At 55.0% G+C, this 19,549-nt stretch overlaps 1 protein-coding gene across 3 annotated transcripts in view; it reads right to left on the bottom strand.

Moving 5' to 3' along the window:
- Positions 1–19,549, bottom strand: part of RAB11FIP4 (RAB11 family interacting protein 4) — a 106,083-nt gene that overhangs the window by 2,520 nt on the left and 84,014 nt on the right. For all 3 annotated transcript variants that reach the window (XM_045525426.1, XM_045525428.1, XM_045525427.1), the window contains 9 exons: positions 10,454–10,683; positions 7,158–7,352; positions 6,457–6,591; positions 5,786–5,821; positions 4,655–4,754; positions 4,318–4,421; positions 3,138–3,278; positions 1,056–1,137; positions 76–213 (listed from right to left, as the gene is read on the bottom strand). In XM_045525426.1, coding sequence (XP_045381382.1) covers positions 76–213; positions 1,056–1,137; positions 3,138–3,278; positions 4,318–4,421; positions 4,655–4,754; positions 5,786–5,821; positions 6,457–6,591; positions 7,158–7,352; positions 10,454–10,683 — 1,161 coding nt within the window. The remainder of the gene's footprint in view (positions 1–75; positions 214–1,055; positions 1,138–3,137; positions 3,279–4,317; positions 4,422–4,654; positions 4,755–5,785; positions 5,822–6,456; positions 6,592–7,157; positions 7,353–10,453; positions 10,684–19,549) is intronic.

Genomic DNA, 19,549 nt, shown 5'->3' with positions numbered 1-19,549 from the left:
TGTGGGGGAGAGGGGCCGGTTGGTGGGAGCAGGGACGCTGGAGGGATCCCCAGTGCCCTCTGGCCCGGGACCCACCTCCTGTGTCGCCTCCCGCTCCTTCTGGAACTCGAGGCGGTTCTGCCGAAGCTTGTCCATCATGCGCTTGTACAGGTCCATCTCATCCTTGAGCCGCAGGCTGGTGTCCTCCAGCCGGTCGGACATGCGCTGCCGCTCCTGGAGCCCGGGAGACAAGGTCAGGGGAGGGGAGTTCCCAGAGGAGGCTCATTATGCCCCCGGGACTTCCCTGGGGGTTTGATTAGCCACCTCGCCATGGCAAATGGACAGTCAAACCAGCTCCCTTGGACAGAATCCTCCAAGTCATGGCTTAAAGAAATGGCCAGGCTGGGCACAGCAGTGACTCATGCCTGTAATCTCAGCACTTTGGGAGGCCGAGGTGGGAGGACTGCTTGAGGCCAGGAGTTTGAGACCAGCCTGGGCAACATAGTGAGACCCCATCTCTACATAAGATAAAAAAAATTAGCTGAGCGTGGTGGCATGTGCCTGTAGTCCCAGCTACTCAAGAGGCTGAGGCAGGAGGATCCCCTTGGGCCCAGGAGTTTGAGGCTGCAATGAGCGATGATTGCACCACTGCACTCCAGCCTGGAGCAAGACCCTGTCTCTAAAAAAAAAAAATTTTATATTAAAAAAAAGAAAGAAAAAATAAATGACTAGGACTCCTATGAGTCTAGAAATACAGCTAGAAAAAACTCAGGCCTCTGAAGTCCTTCAACAATGCTACATAGAGGCCTAACAGGAGGCGTTAGCCTGAATAGAAGCTAAGCTCTTTCTTTCTAAGAGTATAATTTTCCCCTATGGTATAAGGAAATACATTCACTATAGAAAACTTGGAAAATCAGAAATATAGAAACACAAACTGTTACTCACTTTTTTTGGGGGGGGGACAGGGCTTTTAGAATCTCAGAAAATAATATAAACTAATATAAACTAACACCCACCCCTACCCCTCAACCTCGCCTCTCTGTGCATTTGGCTCCAAGCCTGCACCTGCTGCTCACCTCGTCCAGTTTCTCTGTTTGAGATTTGAGCCGAGTCACTGTCGTTCTAAGTTCTGTATTTTCTTCCTCCAACTGCTGCACCCTGGGGAAAGATGCAGAACAGAAATCTCAGAAATCTGGAACGGAGATCACCTCACAAGGGGTTGACAACCTGCAGTGATTCTCTGCTTCCTGGAAGAGGGAACTGAGAGAAAGAGAAAATATGAATAGTTTTCCCAAATGATAAGATAGCCTTGAGCTTCCTGTCAGCCATGGCAAAATAGTAAAGACACTTATTATCATTCTTATTTTTTTTGATAAAAGGAAACATTCATTTGTGAATAAGAATGTAAGATTCTCCTTGCATACATTCTTAGAATCCTGAAACAACCCCATGGGGAGATGTTTTCCTGCTAGATGGAGAAATGATCTTCCTGTGGCTGTCTGTGATTGCTCCTGTGGGAATCCACAATCTGAAGGCTATGGACCGTATTTGCTTTTCATTCTCTACCCCCGTCCGGCACCTCATCCAGAGCTCTTCTCTCTGAGCGCTCACTGCAGCTGCCTCTGATGTCCACAGGCATTGGTTCCAACAGTAATGATCCTCTGATGTTAGCACCCACAAAGGGCCATGCTAAAGGGATTCCACGAGGAGATAGAGCCCAGGTGCTCAAGTTGGTTTCAAATGACCGGAGAAGCAGTGCAGGTGAACTGGGCTGTCAGTGGCACCAGAACTGTGCAGGGTCACTTCTGGCACCAATCCCTGCAGAGCATCCCCCTAACCTCCCAACCCTGTCACCTCCTCCTTCTTGGAGGGATGGCTCCTGGGCCTCCCCTGTGCTCTGGGCTCCCTAGGAGAGGCCCCCAGGCCAGGGCCAGAGAGGAAGGTAGACTCAAGCTGGTGGATGTGGTGGACACCAAAGCATACCACGTGACTCTGAGAAGGCCATCTCGATATTCTACATGAATGGTGCCCCCTGGAGGTGTGCAAGGGACACAGGCTAGGAGACAGTCCCTGACAGCTGGTTTTCTGGGCTTTGTCACCTGGCCCACACTCACGCTGTCTTCTTCCACCTCCCATGTCCCAGCCACCTGTCGTGGGCCAGATGTTGGAAGCAGGCTGAGTGAGAGTGGCCACCCCTAGTGAGGTACCAGCCTCCAGAGACAGATGCCAAACAGCAGCTTCAAGAACATGTCAAAATGTAAAACCAACCCTTGGTGAGAAAGTTAACAAGGCAGATCTCAGGCCCAGGGGAGCCGGGAAGTCCCCTCCCCAGCTGCACAGGGGTGCGGCCACCTGGCTCCCCTGGGCCTGCTTCACCCCCGCAGGCAGGGAGGCACCTGCTGCAGAGCCTCGAGGTGCAAGGTGGGAGCCCAACACACATTCATCTGCGCAGCAGCCCACCCACCCCCAGGAATGCTCAGTGTAGAGACGGGGGTCCTGGGGCCCGAGGAGTGCAGGGCAGCTGTCCTTCAGGCCAAGGGCCCACGCAGCCTCGCTCAGCAGTGAAGGCAGCACAGGGCACTGTCACAGTCCTTGCCTGTGTGTAGCGTCCTGATGTGTGTCAGTGCACCCACCCTCACATTTGCTGCGGGACACAGTATGTCCATGGTCATGGAGCTAATGGGTGATCGATCCGGGTTCCTGGGCTAAGGCTGCTCCCTGCCCTCCTGCCAGAGGTTCTGATGGCAAAGCGACAGGTATCCCGAGGCACAGGGACCTCAGTCCACCCAGGGTCAGGGAGAACCGACAGCAGGGGGAGCTCCAAGCCTGGACATCAGACCCAGTCTAGGAATCGGGCCAAGACATTTCTGTTACTGATTTTCTCTTGTTGGTAAACATTTGTATGGTTTCCTTTACCTAATATGAACAATGCTCCTATGAACGTTCTTTTATATACTTCCTAAATAACATACCCATGAGAGTTTTAAGGTATCAAAAGGAGAACTGTTAGAACATGAGGCTTTCCCTCAGCCTCAGTCTTCCCATCTATAAAATGGGACTAGCTCCTGCCCCACAGGGCTGTCCCAGGAGTGTGAGGGTGTCTCCAAGGGCACGAGGCTCAGGAGAAAAGCAGCCCCAGCGGGGTCAGTGGGGCCCACCTGGCGTTGAGCAGCTCCACCTCGGTGGTCTTCTCCCTCTCCAGCTTGCTGTAGGCCTCACGGTGCCGCCGCGCCTCCTCCTCCAGCGTCTGCTCTGCTGTGGTCTCCTGATCCTTCACCATCTCCTCCAGCTCGTGCACCCTGGGGACCGCGCAAGGGGCAAGCTCTTGTGGCCTCTGTCACCTCCCCAACCCAGGCTGTGGCACAGAGAGCCCCAGGCCCTGAGACCCTGAGTCACTAACAAGCCCACCAAGGGAGGTGGCCGTGAGTTTGACAGGCCTGTCCCTGCATAGGGACATCGTGACATCTAAAGAGAAGTGTGTCAGTCATACACGCCATGGAGGGGCAGACCTGGCAGTCGGTCCAGAGGGGAGCAAGGCTGTACCCGAGAAGGTGGGATGCTCAGGGCAGCACAGGGAGGGACAGCCACAGCTGGAGGAGCAGCCTTGGGTCTCACACCTCTTTTTGCTCTATTCCTTCCTGGCCAGCATCCCCCTGATTGACAAGGCGGCTTACTGGGCACCTTGCCTCCAAAATAGGCACATTTAGCTAGTGGCCCAAGCCTGCCTCAGACCTGGGAAGGGCCAGACCCCACTGTTGGATGTCAGAAGCCCACGACTGGTGGCCTGGTGGGTACATTGGTCTAGGCTGCATCTCACTAGCAACAGTCTTTCCAAGAGCTGACCTTTTGGGGTATATAAAAGGGCCCATCTTGGGGATATACAAGGTAGAGGACTAGATCCAAGGCCAGGATAAGTCCACCAAGTTTCATGCTATCTGGTGAGGACAACTAAGCTCTGCACTCACTACTACACCGACAGGCTCACACTGGCCTGTCCCTCTGCAAGCTTGTCCCCAGGGAAGTCAGGCTCTCGTCACTGCATGACAGCCAGACAGTGGATCCCAACTCTTGTCTTTGACCCACCCTAGGGCTGCAGACCTGAGGGGGTGGAATCCATCAAGCCAAGAGTCAAAGTCAAGCTCCAACCTGTCTCCCTGTCCCTAGAGGCCTGTCCTCCCGGGTACCCTGCGTGGGCAGGACATGAGGAGGGGCTGACGCATCATAGACCCTCAGAGCTGGAAAGATACAAGGTTACCTCCTCTGCTTCTTTAGCGGGAGGCACAGCCCTTTCTTCCCCAGAGTCCCGCCAAGACCCCAAATCCGAGGCCCCGGCCTGACCTGTGCACCAGCTGCGTGTTCTCCTGCTTCAGCTTGCTCTTCAGGTCCCCGTTGGTCAGGCTGTCATTCTCCAGCTCTGTCACCTTTTTTTCCAGGAAGCTCACCTGAAGGAGGGCAGGGGTGGGTGCAGAAGACCTCTAAGGCCACAGGACTGAGAACCTTGAAACTGTGGGGTTCACGACCAGGACCTCCAAATGGCCATGTATGATGAGAATGGTCTTGTTTAGGGGGGTGTCCCACATGACTGGGGCCACCTGCCCAAGTCCCCGGACAGCAGCTGAGTACTCCCACCACCTCTGGGGGCGTGCACACATTATATCCCTTCCCCAGCCCCCACCTTCTCTGTGATGTCATTGTCACAGGAGTCAATGCTGTCCCGGAACAGGTCCTCCGTGCTGCCGTTACTGCTGCTGAAGTTGCTGTTGTGCATGAGCTGCCTGCAGGGAGGGAGGGAGGGGGCACCTGGCTGCAGAGGCTTCCAGAGACAGGGGTCCGACTCAGGCATGGGCTGGGCGGGCACCTGATACCCCAGGGGCCTGCCAGGAATCCCTTTAGGGAGGCTGCCCTCACTCAGCTGAGGAGGAGAGCGTTGCCTGACCCCCGAACCCAACGATCGTACAGCTCAGAGGATGGCAGGTGGGCTGCTACAGCCCTCCCTGAGCCCCTGGCAGACACGGCCCATCAATCACAGCTCTTTCCTGCTGCCTCAGGACCCTCTTCACGCCAGTTTCCCACCGGCAGCTGCCCGGCGACCTGAGCTGGCACAGAAGTCCCCTCTCCTCTTCCAGCTGGAAAGCCCCAGGGAGGCAGCCTGGTCCCACAGTCCCCACCAAGCCAGCTCCTGCTGCCACTCTGGGAGCTCTGGAGGAGGGTGAAGGGCGGGAGATTCACCAGCCCTTGCAGGGCACGGAGTTGGTGGGTGGCATGGGGCGATGCAGGTTCTTGCTGAGGTACCCTGGGGCCTGAGGAAACCCAGCTGCCACCCCCCAGGGACACTGCCTTCCCAAAGCCCTGGACCCAGCCTGCAGGAAAACCAGAGTGGGACCCCAGCTGTCCCAGGAAGTCAGCAGGACTTAACTGGAGCAGAGTGACCTGCTCCGATGGGGCACACTCATGCCCAGACCTCTCCAGCAGGAAACCCAGGGCCTCTCTGGGACAGCTCCAGCTCTGAGCGGAAGGACAGGCACTGACAGCCACGGGTGGGCTGTCTCTCAGGGCGTCCCTCGTGGGCCTGCCTGAAGTCAAGGCGGCCAAGGGCTTGAAGATGCTGCCAGGAAGGGGCAAGGGGTGGAGGGGGCAGGGTGGAGACTGGCTCCTCTCTTCCAGAAATGGACGCTTTGCCCATTCAGCCACACGCAGGGCACCGGCTAGGTCTGGGCTGCTGGTGGGGAGCTCTGGCCTCCTGGCAGTAGAGGCACAATTTAGGGGGCAACACTCAATCTGTCCTCCCTGGATAGACGGGGCTTACCGTCCGAAGGCCGTGCTAGAGATCTTCCGGTTGGGGCTAGAGAGAGAGAGAGAGAGAGAGAGAGAGAGAGAGAGAGAGAGAGAGGAAACAGTTGATAAACAGAGGGGGCTCTAGTCCGCTCCCCTACTCTGCCCCAGCTGCAAGACACCAAGGTACAGGACACACCTTTTCCCTCCCCTTGAAGGGAAGGTGCTAATCAGCTTGGTCTTGAAAAGAACAGCCTCTGGGAGGCCGAGGCGGGCGGATTGTTTGAGCTCAGGAGTTCGAGACCAGCCTGAGCAAGAGCAAGACCCTGTCTCTACTAAAAACAGAAAGAAATTATATGGAGAGCTAAAATATATATATAGAAAAAATTAGCCAGGCATGGTGGTGCATGCCTGTAGTCCCAGCTACTTGGGAGGCTGAGGCAGGAAGATTGCTTGAGCCCAGGAGTTTGAGGTTGCTGTGAGCTAGGCTGCCGCCATGACACTCTAGCCCAGGCAACAGAGTAAGACTCTGTCTCAAAAAAAAAGAACAGCCTGACTTCCTGCTACAGAAAAAGTCCCAGGATCAGCCCTACTGGGAGCGTGTGCTCACTGCCAAGGCAGAGATGGGCCTTGCCTACGTCTGTGTCTCCTCCAGGCCCGCCCTGGCCTCTCTCGACCCGGCCCCCCACTGCGCCCAGGCCTCACCTGTTGGCCTTCAGGTTTTTCAGCCGGGCTTCCAGGTCGTTCAGCAGGTTGATTTTCTTGCAGCACTGAGAGCAGTAAACATCCAGCAATTCGCTGTTGTATGTGTGGCGCATTTTCCTGGGCGTCTGGCCCGCACTGATTCGTAAGAGGGAAAGAAGTCACCTTAACTGCTGTCCAGTCTGGTGCCCACCCTGCTGAGCTGACTTTACTTGACTCCCTAATTAATACCTGCCAACCTGGGTGGGGAGGGGCGGGTAGTGAAAATACGGCCACCGATCATCCCTTCTCCAACACTCTCATAGAGGAGCAGCCAGTGAGTCGTACCCATTTAACAGGCAAGGCAAACTGAGAGCCCAAGTCACAGTAAGTGACGCCTCAGGTGGGTGGGGGTCACCTGGAAGGGCTCTTCACTGCTAAGGTTCTAGAAGACGAGAGAGCACCGATCTTCTCGCTTCCTCAGTCTGCAGCCTCCCCGGTCAGTTAATTCTGTTCCTACCCCAGGCTGCAGCAGGGGAAGAGGAACTCCTGACCCCTACTCAGGGTGCAAGGCAGCACCCCCAATCCCCAGGAGAACCGCGTAGCTCAGGACAGAGGAAGGACAGTCAGTGCAGGACTCGGCTCGCCTGACCCCCAAGGATGAGGTTGGATTGCTCCTGCCACTTTCCCCAGACCCCAAACGCCGTCCCAGACCAAGGGGCCACCTGGAAGACACCGAGGACCCCAGGTCCGAGTAGACGTTGGTCCTGGTCTCATCATCAGGGCAGGGGCTGCTGGGGGCACAGTCCACGTCGTCCCCCTCCCCGTAGTCCTCAAACTGCTCCTCGTTGCTGATGAGCGAGGCAGTGGAGTGTGTGGAGAGGTCCGACGTCGTCATGGAGGGCGTGTGCACCAGCGACCTGCGGGCCGGAGAGCATCTGTGTCAGGGGGACTCCCGGGCTCCTTCCTCAGCCCGCGGGGGGCAGACTGGCCAGGCCTTCCAGAAGGCCACCCCCCACGACAGATTAAGTCTGCACCTCTTGACCCGCAAGCACACTTTGGGGACCCTGGCTAAGGGGAACCCTCTCACCACACAAACTGCTTCTGCAGAGACATTCAAACCAGTGCTACCCTAACTGTAACCTAATTATTTGGCTACAGCTACATCAAATTACAGTTTCTAAATTATATTAATATGTATTAGTAAATTAAACTATTAAATTATGAAATATTAAATAGCTGAAGGGTTCATAAAAATTTGACCACAATGTGGAAAGAGGAATATAAATAAAAGGTTAGATTTAAAATGTTAGATACAGTAAGACTGAGTACAGTCATCCCCTGGTATCCATGGTGACTGGTTCCAGGGCCCGCCCCCAGATACCAAAATCCACGGAAGCTCAAGTCCCTTATGTGAAACAGCCCAGTATTTACAGAGAACCTGTGCACAGCCTCCCACATGCTTCCAATCATCTCCAGATTGCTTATAATACCTAACGCAATGCAAATGCTACGTAAATAGTTGTAATCCTATATTGTTTTTTAAATGTGTATTATTTTTTATCATAGTATTTTTTATTTTTTTTCCAATATTAACCTAAAGTCGGTTAGATCTGCAGACACAGAACCTGCAGATACGAGGGCTGACGAAATAGGAAAGGTCTATGTGGAATAAGAAAAAGTAGGGTGGTAAGAGGGCTTGGATTGGGGTGGCAGGTTATTTCCACCCATTCTTACTCTTCCTACTTTTTCCAAGTTTTGTTTAATTCACATGGATACCCTTCATAATCCAATTAGGTTTTTAAGTAAATAACAATGAGGTGAAAAGTGCCTCCCAGTTCATGGAGGAGATTTCCAGTCCAAGGGTGCCTCATCCCAAAGAACACAAGCCGGAGACCGACCCGAGGCTCTGGGGCCTCTCCTGGGTGACCTGCAGCATGGCCTGTGACGTCCCAGAGGCTGTGCCCCATCTACAACCCAAGGACAAAGAGAAGTACAACTCATGACCTGCCAAAACACAGCTTCCCCTTTAGTCATTGTGCAGTAATTTCTGTACATTATTACTCAAAAATTAGAATTTCCCTGGCCGGGCGCAGTGGCTCATGCCTGTAATCCTAGCACTCTGGGAGGCCGAGGCAGGAGGATTGCTTGAGCTCAGGAGTTCAAGACCAGCCTGAGAAAGAGCAAAACCCCTTCTCTACTAAAGATAGAAAAAATGAGCCGGGCATGGTGGCGCATGCCTGTAGTCCCAGCTACTCGGGAGGCTGAGGCAGGAGGATCGCTTGAGCCCAGCAGCTGGAGGTTGCAGTGAGCTAGGCTGATGCCACAGTACTCCAGCCAAGGTGACAGAGCAAGACCATCTTAAAAAAAAAAAAAAAAAAAAAAAAAAAAGGGATTTCCTCAACCTCACTGAACATCTACACTCAATGGGAAACCTGAAACAGTAAAAGCAGTATGGAAGGGTAAGGCAGACTTCTCAAATCATGCCCCCAGGGAACCCTAGTTTCTTTTTTCTTTTTTCTTTTTTGGAGACAAGGTCTTGCTCTGTTGCCCAGGCTGGAGTGCGGTGACATCATCATAGCTCACTACAACCTCAAACTCCTGGCGGCTCTAGAGATCCTCCTGCCTCAGCCTCCAGAGTAGCTGGGACTACAGGTGTGCGCCACCATGCCTGGCTAATTTTTTAAAAAACTTTTTTGTAGAGATGGCATCTCGCTATGTTGCTCAGGCTGGTCTCACACTTCTGGCCTCAAGAGATCCTCCTGCCTTGACTTCCCAAAGTGCTTGGATTATAGGCCTGATCCACTGCACCTGGCCTGGAGCCCCAGTTCTTATCTAAGGATCACAGTGTCAATGATGGGGTGGATATTAAAGAACAAGTCTCGCGGTAGCTGGACCACAAGTTATTTATATACTTATTTATCTGCCTGCAGGTTCCTTAGCACTTTGGGTTGAATTAATCATACTCCTCAGTTCTTTCTCTTAAATTTTTACTGACACTCTCAGTACCCTCTGCTGGCTTGTCTCCTCACGATTAGCCCCGGAAAACACTAGGGACAATCAAGTGCCTACAATAACCACAGCATCAACAAGTCTGTTGTTCAGACCCCTTGTCCTTGGGTTGGCTGGATGCAGGCACAGCTGATGAACCAAGAACATCATGACCCTCAGAACCATGTGCATTTGAGAAGCCCTGCATTTAGAAAATGTATGAGGTTGAGCCACATAAAATCACCGTTTTTTCTTTGAAGGCTGGAAATGATTAAAAGTTGTCAATTTCATATGGTTCAGCCAATCCTGGAATCCCTCTCTTTCCTCTCTAGACCTCTAGGTCAGCCGTAACCATCACCTTCTTCCGATAGGGGACCTGCCACTCCAGTGGCCACGGCTCCCTCAGCCACGATGGTGGCAGCTTCCCACTGGCCCACGAGTACTATATACCTCCAGAGCATTAGTGGGGGCCGAAATGCAAGGGACCCCCGTCTGTCAGCACCAAACTAAAAGACAACATTACTTCACTGTAAAGTCATTTAGGTCTTAATATTGTTTTAAAATAACACTTCTGATTATGAGAGCACATAATCAACCTAGAAAATACAGAATATATAGCAGGGTAGATGAGAGGTAATTAAAATGATCCATCATCCCACCATACAGAAATAACTGTTTAATTTTCTAGATGAATTTTTTCTAGGCATTTCCTAAAATATAGGTGTTTCTAACAAAGCTAAGATCATACTTCACTGACATCTTCGTAACTTGCTTTTTAACACTAATTGAGATCATATATCCCATAACATTAAACAGTCATTTAAAACTTGACTTTGCCCAGCTGCCTAAAATTCCAGAAGTATCCCTACTTTTAAGCATTTAGGCTGCTTAGAATTTTTTGCTATTCAGAATATCCGTGACACTAATGCCTGTGCTATAAATCCTGAGCGCTTCTCATGTTTATTTCCTTCCAAGAACCACATTTCTGGGCCCAGAGGCACATACCAAGCTCCAGACAGTTTTAACTCACTTGTCCTCTGGCAGAAACAGGCCCCCGAGCCCCCCGTCCTTCTCTTCGGCAGGACTCCCGACAGACCCCTCCAGGCTCTGGGTGCTCTCCATGGGGCTGTCCATGTCTGACTCCTGGGGGCCCTCGGGCGGGGCCAGCGTCATAGCCTCCTCCTCGTCCTCGGGAAAGAAGCCGGGCTCCCTGGGGATGAGCTCGCCATCAGCATACGTGGGGCCTGCGACCTCACTGCCCTGGGAAAGACAGAGGGGGCAGAGTGAGTGAGGCTGGCCCCCACGGCTCAGTGTTCCACATCAGACTGCAAGAATGTCAGCAGGGCCGGGGACAGCAGGTGCTGGGGTGCAGGGAGGCCAAGACCCCAAGACCCCAAGTATGACAACGCCTGGCAGGAGATTAGTCTCAGGGACCTCTTACACTGGCCAATTCATCAGAGTCCAGTGAGGAGCCAGAATTCTCAGGAACGGCCATCCATGAAGAAGGGCCACAGCCAGGCCAGCCACGTCATTCGGGGCACCTGGTCAGCATATCAGAGCCCCCAAAAAACAAAGCCTGCCCAGGAAGCCAAATGATGGCTTCTTGGTGATCCGAATGAAGGACAGGCACATCCACAGTGAATGGCCTTCAAGAACCATCCTGAGCCAGGAGAGTTTGATGTGTACAGGGGAGCCGCACAGCTTGGGATCCACCCTCCGTGACTCTGGGTGTGACAGGGAACCTCTCTGAACCTCAGTTCTCTCTACGTAAATTAGGAATGGCAGTGGAGTCTTGGGTCACTGTGTCACTTAAATAAGTTACTTCACGTTAGCATCTGGCACAGTAGGACCTCAAGGAATACATCCTGGCCAAAGAACGCGATGCTAGCCGAGAGAGCAAGAACACCAGGACTTTTGCTTCCGTGCTTTGGGCCGGACCTGCCCATGCTGGGTCCAGTGCCCGACACACTGCCTGGCACAATGACAGTGCACAACAAAGATGCGCCCACACCTTTTGCTAAAATCATCTGATAGAAGAGCTCTGGCTTTGTTCAGAGTGTGCCCTAGACCGAGGGGCAGCTCTTCGCAAACCGTTTCTTGGGGCAGCTTTGTCTCTGGAAAGGTAGGTACTTCCCGGGTGGCACCGCTTCTACCTGTTCCCGTCTGAGATGTCAGACTATTACCAAGGTCCTCTGGTGTGCTCCTCGGCTAAGGCTGGCAAACAACCCCATTAAAGGTCCCCTCAGCCCCAGGACTACAAGCATGGCAACAGGAACAAGGGCTGTGAAAAGCCTCTGGGGCAGTTCAACAGCAGGTTCAGGGACGTCTGAAGAAGCCGCTCAGTGACAGGCTTGAATGTGCCTGTCCAGACCCGTGCAGCCGTCTGCTGCCATTGGTGAGTGGGTGGTCCTCCTGGGGATGTGTCCCCGCCAGGAGATCCCCGGGCTAAGAATAGCAGCGACTAATGAGCCTGGCTCCTGCCTGTGCTAGGACTCGAGCCGAACACCAGACGGACCAATAAAGTTGGCACCAGTCAGCCAGGCCCCCAACCACGGAGACCGAGAACATCCCCCCATGGTGTCCCCAGGGCCCTTTCCACCTTGATGTCACTAATCTGATCACATGGCTCCCAACCCATCAGATCTCGTGCCCTGAGCAAGCTCTTCAGCCACAAGCCTGAAGCTGCATCCCGACAGAAACCAACATTACTGAGCAGCCACCAAAGTCCACAAACTGAGCCAAGAGTTGACATATTATCCCATTTGTGCTTTATGACAACTCTCAGGATGGCTACTATTAACCCCATTTTACTGACAGAGAAACCGAGGCTCAGAGTGCAGCCTGCCAGAAGCCCTCTGGCCAGTATGCGGACAGCCCCGGCTGCCTCCAGCTGCCACACGCTTGGTTCCATTTGTCACAGACACCTCCTCCCCGGCCTGGATTTCCAAAGCTCCCAGAGACGACAGGGAAAGCACAGTTTACAGGGATGTATTGCTATTAATAATTATGACGCCCCAGTGCTCCTCCTAATGCAGCAACTTTCACAGCCACCTGCTTCCCAACCCAGCGGAGACTCTGGGTTAGCGCACAGATGCCCAAGGACAAACAAGGCAGAGAATGGGGTTCTCGGAGGAGCAATGCGCCTGGTCTGGTCCTTCAGCTGGCCAAGAAGAACTGTCAGCTCTTCGCCGTCCTGGCCACACAGGCAGGGGAAGTTCTCCCCTGCTGGAATGCCTGCTCTGGGGCTCACAGGAGAGCCCGGCCACTGGGCACTTGGTGTTTCTTCTGGTCTTCACCACATCCCTGTGAGCTGGGCCTGCTTGCCCCCTTTTTGTAAGTGAGGGGCCTTGCCCGGGGCCATGTGGGAGTTAGCTACAGGGTAAGGACTGGGTGGGACCCAACTGTGTCACCAACGCCCACCCTCTCCCCACAGCCGGGGTCCTGGGAAGGCTGCGGCCCACCGGCTCCCAGAGGCAGGCAGAGTGCCACATGGAGGCCGGCGTCTGTGCTTCTCAGGTGTCCAGCCTGGCTTTGGCCAACCTGAGTTTGGCTCGCTGGACACCAAGACACAGAGGCTGAGTGTATGCCGCATGCACGCTCTGCCGCACCAAAACACTCAGCGCACGCATGCAGGTGGGGACTGTCCACCCCTCCCACTGGACGTCCCACAGCGGCATCCCGACACTCCTGGCAGCTGGCCCAAGCCCCTGTTGGGATGGAAAGAGCAGCCCCAAGTAGCTTGTCGCAGCCACAGGCAGGGCAGAAGGGGCACAAGGGTCCCGCCTTCCAACAAGACCACCACCTCCTGCGGCAGACTGTTAGCTGTGACCGAGCAGAGCCCACATCATCCTGGCCCTTCACCGACCACCAAGCACCCTTGTCTGTCTCACGCGCACCCCGCCATGGCTCACGACAGCCCCGTGAGAGCGCCGTGAGGTGTGCAGGGCCGACTCAGGACACCTGGGAGGACGAGGCCCAGAGCAGGAGGGCAGCTGCCAGGGAACCACCCCACCCACAGAGGGCCCTGCTGAGACCTGAAGCCAGGCTCCGACACCCACCCCTCACTACACACACACACACACACACACACACACACACACGCACGGTCATTCCAGCTTCTTCTCTTAAAATCAGCTGTTCCCTACATTAACACCTTTTCATTCAGCTCACAGTTGTTTACCCAAGACAAGAGCATTTTAATTGTAATTTCAAAACCATTTCTAGTAGTTTCCTCCCTAAATTCAAATAGCATAAAGACAGCTATAAGAAAGTGACTGCACACACACCTTGGTTAGCCTGGGACGGTTCTGGTTTGTGCCTGACCTGAGAGCCCTGTGGTGACATCTGCCCTGGTCACCTGCACTCCCCGCTGAGGGCCTCAGTCCCTGGCCCTGCTCTGGGGAAGGGTCTGGGTGGAGCCCCCAGCTCCTTCGCCCGCTGGGCCTGGAGGGAGCTGCCGGGGATGGGGGGCAGAGAAGGGCAGTTGCTGGAAGGTGCCAGAAGGTGGCCTCTTATCCCACCCTTGAGCCACTACTCACTGGCTGGGAGAACTCAGAGTCAGTGGTGTTAGAACCCTTGAGAGCCAGCTTCCCTCTTTTAGGTTCTTCAGATAAAGCTGCAGAGGGAAAGGGAGAACCTGTCCATGATAAGAATATCGCCCTCACAGGGTTTCCAGGCGGCCGTGGACACGGGCTTCCTGAGGCTGTGAGTCACCCTCTGGCCAGGGCCACACGGAGCCCCCGTCTTGTATGCTTGCGAGGAGGCTGGGGGAGAGGACATCAGGGAGCCCAGACAGCTGCCTACTCACCCCTGCTCACCCCCGGCCACACGACAGCAGTGCTGTCCTTCCAGGGTGTTTGAGGACGCCCAGCGCTGGACCGGGGCTGCTCTGGAGGCCTGGCCGGACTGGGGAGGGGGGAGGGGCCTCCCAAGAGCTCGTGCTTCCAGGCCGCCAGGTGTCCCCGGGCAAGGTCTGTGCCCAGGGCAGCTCCAAGACTCTGCCCCTCAGAACTTCCACGTCTTGTCTGCTCCCTGGTGTATGAAAAAGACGTCCATGCCAGATCATCCAGTCACCATCCAGTGACCCTAACATCAGGGACATGTCCAGGCCTGGAGCTTAATGCAGCCTCCTCAGGGTTTGCACAGAAAGGCTGTGTCTGGTCTTTTGAGAGCCTTGAGGGAAGGGAGGGTGTCCTCAGGAGGCAGCACTGGGCACGTGTGTGGGACAGTCTGACTCTCTCTCCAGGGCCCTGTCCCTTTGGACTCAGGACCAGCCCCTGAGCACACAGCCCCCTGGGGCACAGGGCCAGCCGCCATGGGCCACATAGGCTTGGCTGGTAACGTCCAGGCCATCGCCTGTTCCTTCCACCCTGCTGAGGGGACCTGGGGTAGAAGGAGACAGAGGAGATGCCATGTGTCCCTCCACAAACCCCAGAAGACCCCTGCAGGTGGGGCTGGTGAGGGCCCGCCCTGGAGGCTAGCAGACTGGGTTTCAGTCCCCGCTGGCCTGCCACTCACTAGCTGTGTGACCTTGGGCAAGTGACCACCTCTCAGAGCCCAGCTCCCCACCTACAGAACAGGGACAGTCACCTCTACCTCAGAAGTCACTCTAAGGGCCATATGTGATAAACATACCCCAGCACCAGAGGCTGAGCTGTCCCTACAGCACGTGGGTCCCCGGCTGGTCGGCCAGCAGGGTCCTGGACAGACAGGCAGCCAGGAGGGATCCCTCCCCGCTCAGAGAGGCCGGACCTGGGGGATTATCTGAGGCTAGGGGTTTCTGGAGAGAGCTGGGAAAATAGGACAGAGCCAGCGGCTCTGGCGGGGCAAGGCAGGCCGGCACCCGCGGCCACGTCCCCACCTCCACTTTCCCTCCCTGTCTCCAGCTGGGGCTGGATAGAGCCGGCCGCAGCTGAAGCGGGAACCTGGAGGCACACAGCCTGCCTGGGGCCCCTCCAGCCCCAAGGGCTGTGTTCACCCGCCAGCAGGCCCCGAGTCACCCTGCCTCTGTAGGAAGTTGGCAAGGGCTGAATTCAGGGCTGCTGAAAAGGCCAAGTATCAGTACACGTGGGGGGCCGTCCAAGCCTCAGAGTGGCCAACAATGCCCCACTGTCCGTGCTCTCGGCAGGGGTGCGGCGGGGCCCCAACTTGACGGCTGCGGCTGGTCCTCTCCCGCCCCACTGCCCCCTGCGGGAAGCCTCACAGTCGCGCACACCAGGACCCTGCCTCTTGTGGCGGCTAACACACAGAGGGCAGTGACACCAAGTGACCACGTTTCCTCACTCCCTGCGAGAGGGAGGACCCTAAATCGGTAGCCACGGGAACTTCTACACCTGAACCCCACTGGTGAGCATCAAGGGGGCACATGTGGGTGATGAACGAGTATGGGCTGAATCAAGCCTCGCTGCAGGACAGTGAGCTGGGAAGAGCCCACCCAGAGGACCCCGGGGTCTGGGCACCAACCCTGGTGTGGTCACTGCCCGGCTGTGTGACCACAGGATAAGCTGCTTAATTTCTGAGCCTCATCAGGAAACAGGGATGGAGCGTCTACCTGGCAGGATCTTGGTAAGGGATTGAGGTCAATGCCTTGCACCTCCAGGATGCTAAAACAAGGCAAAGAAGAGGGGGAGTCCCATTCCACCACTCACAAGCCCTGCGGCCTTAGGTTTATGGAACTTCTCGGTGCCTCAGTTTCCCCATCTATTAAAAGGAGTTAACTATGATAAAATGAAGTGGGTTGGCCTATGTTCTAAGCACTTTACAGTCAGCACACACAGAAAGTGCTCAATAAAACTGACCTATTATTGTCACCATCTGTTGAAAGAAGACACCCAGGGTGCTGCCTGGCCTCCACCCAGCCCCTGGGGCCCTCAATTTCCACCCGGTGCCACATGGGGCTGGAGGCCCGGTAGGTGCAGCTGTGGAAGCCAGACATCTGCGAGTTCCAGGCCTGCCTCTTTTCTCCCCCCACCCCAGGGCATCTCCCGCCCACTGTCTCGGAAGGTCATCCTGCACCTTCCTGCACATTAATTACACCCTTTAATAAGTGTTAAGACTACATGCTGCCTGGGGAAGGGAGCGCAGGAAGACTCCAGCACATCCACCCCCAGCCCTGGCAACGGCTCCACTCCCAAGGCAATAGCTCCGAGCCAGAAACAGCGCTGTGGGGACAAGGCTGGTAAAAATAGCCTGGCGGGCACACCCCAGCTCCCCTCGCAGCTCGGCACTAGCGGGCACCGGTGGAACGGAACGCCCCTGCTGGGGGGGGGGGCCACAAACCAAGCCCTGGTGGGGAGGGGCCCGGCGGCTGCCCGGGTCAAGCCCACAGAGAAGTCCCTCACACACTCCCAGCTGGCGACAGCCCAGGAGCATAGACGGCCGGGGGCAGGGTCTCCCCAGGTCTTTCCACAGGTGGCAGAAGGTTCATTTGGCAGGAGAACTCGGGGTGCCGACGCCCCCAGGGAAGAGATGGAATAAACTGGGCTGGATCCCCTACGCCCCACCATGGCTCGGCTGCTGTTGGCGTAGAAAGATGGTGGTGGCAGAGAGTAAGCAGTAAGCAACCCAGTAACTAACTCCTGCAGGGCCGCCAACCCCGGCTCTGAAATCAGGCCTTGCTCTCTGCAGATGGGCAGCTGTAGTCACAGCAGCCGCCGACAAGAGATTCCGGTTCAACGAAGGGTTGCCCAGGTGCCAGTCAAGCGGCAAGGTGGGACCAAAGGGGGATGAAGCACCCACAGAGGGAGGCTGGGGCCTCAGCCCTGCCTTCTGAACACACGGAACCTCAGCTCAGATGCAAGGCCTCGGTTCATCCCCACAAAGCCAAGGGCAAGCACAGGGGCAGCAGGTCACCAAGCCACTAGGGTACACCCTATGTTGCAGCCGGCCCTGGGGACTGACCACATACTGTGAGACGAAAGCTCCCCAGCCCAGAGCTTCCCACTCTGGTCGGGAAGATACAATGCCATGTTCCTGTCCCCAGGACTGGATCAGAGGCCCAAGGGTGGCCAGGGGAGAGGGGCCAATGCCCCACTCCTAGCCAACCTCCCTCCCAGGCTTTCTCCTTCCAGCCAGGGGCTCCAGGATCCACCTACTGAACCTCACCACAGAAAGGGTGTCACCAGGAGCACAAGTACCCCCCCTCACCTGGGTCCTCCGCTCTTGCCTGTCCTGGGGCATCTAGGAGCAGAGCTCGGTGTAGACGCTGTAACTACTGCACTCTCATCCTCAGGTTGACCTGCGGATCCCGGGAGGGGGACCATAGTGACAACTCGTGTTTCCCCAGGTGCTCATTCATCTCAAGTGGGACATCAGCAGGCTATGAGCCTCACATCAGCCCCTGCAGGGAGATGCTAAATCACCCCATTTTACGGATGGGGAGCCCGAGGCTCTCAGGCAGTGTGGCTCCATCCTGGATCTGGCACCCGCTGGCTGTGGAACTTCAGGCTGGCGCTGAAGAGCACAGAAAGCCGCGCTCGTGTTTCTCAAGAACTCCCGTGCCGTTCACATAAAGCAAAGGCGGGCAGACGACGAGCTCTGCTGCTGCACACGCCACGCCACGGCGGAGCGGGCGGTGAAGCCCACACTGCCTTTCCGTCAGTGTTTTCATCACAGCTCTTGCGCTCTCCCCCCAATCTCACACCCTCGCCCAACACACAGGCTGCTGCTGAGGCAGAGGCAGAGGCAGAGGGGAACAGGGGAAGGGCTGAGCCACACTCCCAGAAAACCCAGCAATGAGGTGTCACATAGGATCCTGGGAGCTAAACTCAAAGCAGAGCTGGCCAAATTTCCTGAAGGGTGGCAGAGTGGATGGACTGGAAGTGTGAGGGATCTACAGACAGAGCATGTCCTCAGCGAGGGGCTGCAGTGAGTGGGCTTCCGGGAAGCACAGACAGGGAGGGTCCGAGGCAGACCCCGGCAGCATCCACCCAGGCACTGGCCAGAGCTGCTGTGTCCGGCTGACCAGCACGTCCAGCCTGCCCCAAAGGCTGTGTGTGTGGCCTGGCTCAGCTTCAACCAGAGCTGGAGATCATTTAATGTCCATCCAAACCTTGGCCCCTGTGTCCCAGTTTGCCCCCCACCCACTCCCAGGAGCCTGCTGACGAGAGGGAGAGAAGGGCTGCCCGAGCTTGCTGGCACTTTGGCTCCGCACGTCTAACCTAGGGACACTCTGTGGGCGTGCACGGACCCGAGGACTGGGGTGTGGGAAGGGCCGGTAAGACCTGGTTTTCAGTCACTGGGCTACGGGCCAGGACCTGGACTGCAGTGTGACCCCACTGGGACACCCCCACAGCCGGGCCATCCACCTCACCCCTCTGTCCCCACCATGCACCACTTCTGTTCCAGTAACACACAAGCACGTCAAAAATTAGCAGTTGAAAAACAAAAATAAAAATGTATTACTAAAAATCTAACAGGGAAGAAAACCCAAGGAAGAAAAGATCAAAGATGAGATGGGTGTTACCACCCAGAATATATAAGGAACTCAACTCAGTAGCAAAGACCAAATAATCTGATTATGAAATGGGCAAAAGAAGATATATAAATGGCCAATAGGTATATGAAAAAATGTTCATCACTAATCGTCAGGAAAATGCAAATCAAAATCACAATGAGGTATTCATCTTAACCCAGATGGAATCACTATTACCAAAAAAGACAAAAAATAACAAATACTTGTGAGCATGTGTAAGCAGAACTCTTACACACTGTTGGTGGGAATGTAAATTAGTACAGCCAGTATGGACAACAGTATGAAGGTTCCCCCCCCAAAATTAAAAATCAAACTACCATATGATCCAACAATCCCACTACTGGATATATCTAAAGGAAATGAAATTAGTATGTTAAAGACATGTCTGTACCTCTGTGCTTACTGCAGCACTGTGCACAATAGCTAAGGTATGGAATCAACTTAAGTGTCCATCAATGGATGAATGGATAAAGCAAATGTATATATACACAATGGGATATCATTCAGCCATAAAAAATGAAATCCTGTCATTTGTGATGACATGGATGAACCTAGAAGATGTTAAGTGAAACAGGCCAGGCACAGAAGAACAAATGTCATATGATCTCACTCTCATGTGGAATCTAAACAAGTTGATCTCACAGAAGTAAAGAG

Source organism: Lemur catta, chromosome 15, assembly GCF_020740605.2.
Source record: "Lemur catta isolate mLemCat1 chromosome 15, mLemCat1.pri, whole genome shotgun sequence".
NCBI classification, from domain to species: Eukaryota; Metazoa; Chordata; class Mammalia; order Primates; family Lemuridae; genus Lemur; species Lemur catta.
The sequence above is the reverse complement of the archived record's forward strand: the minus strand, read 5'-3'. Positions and strand labels throughout refer to the sequence as shown.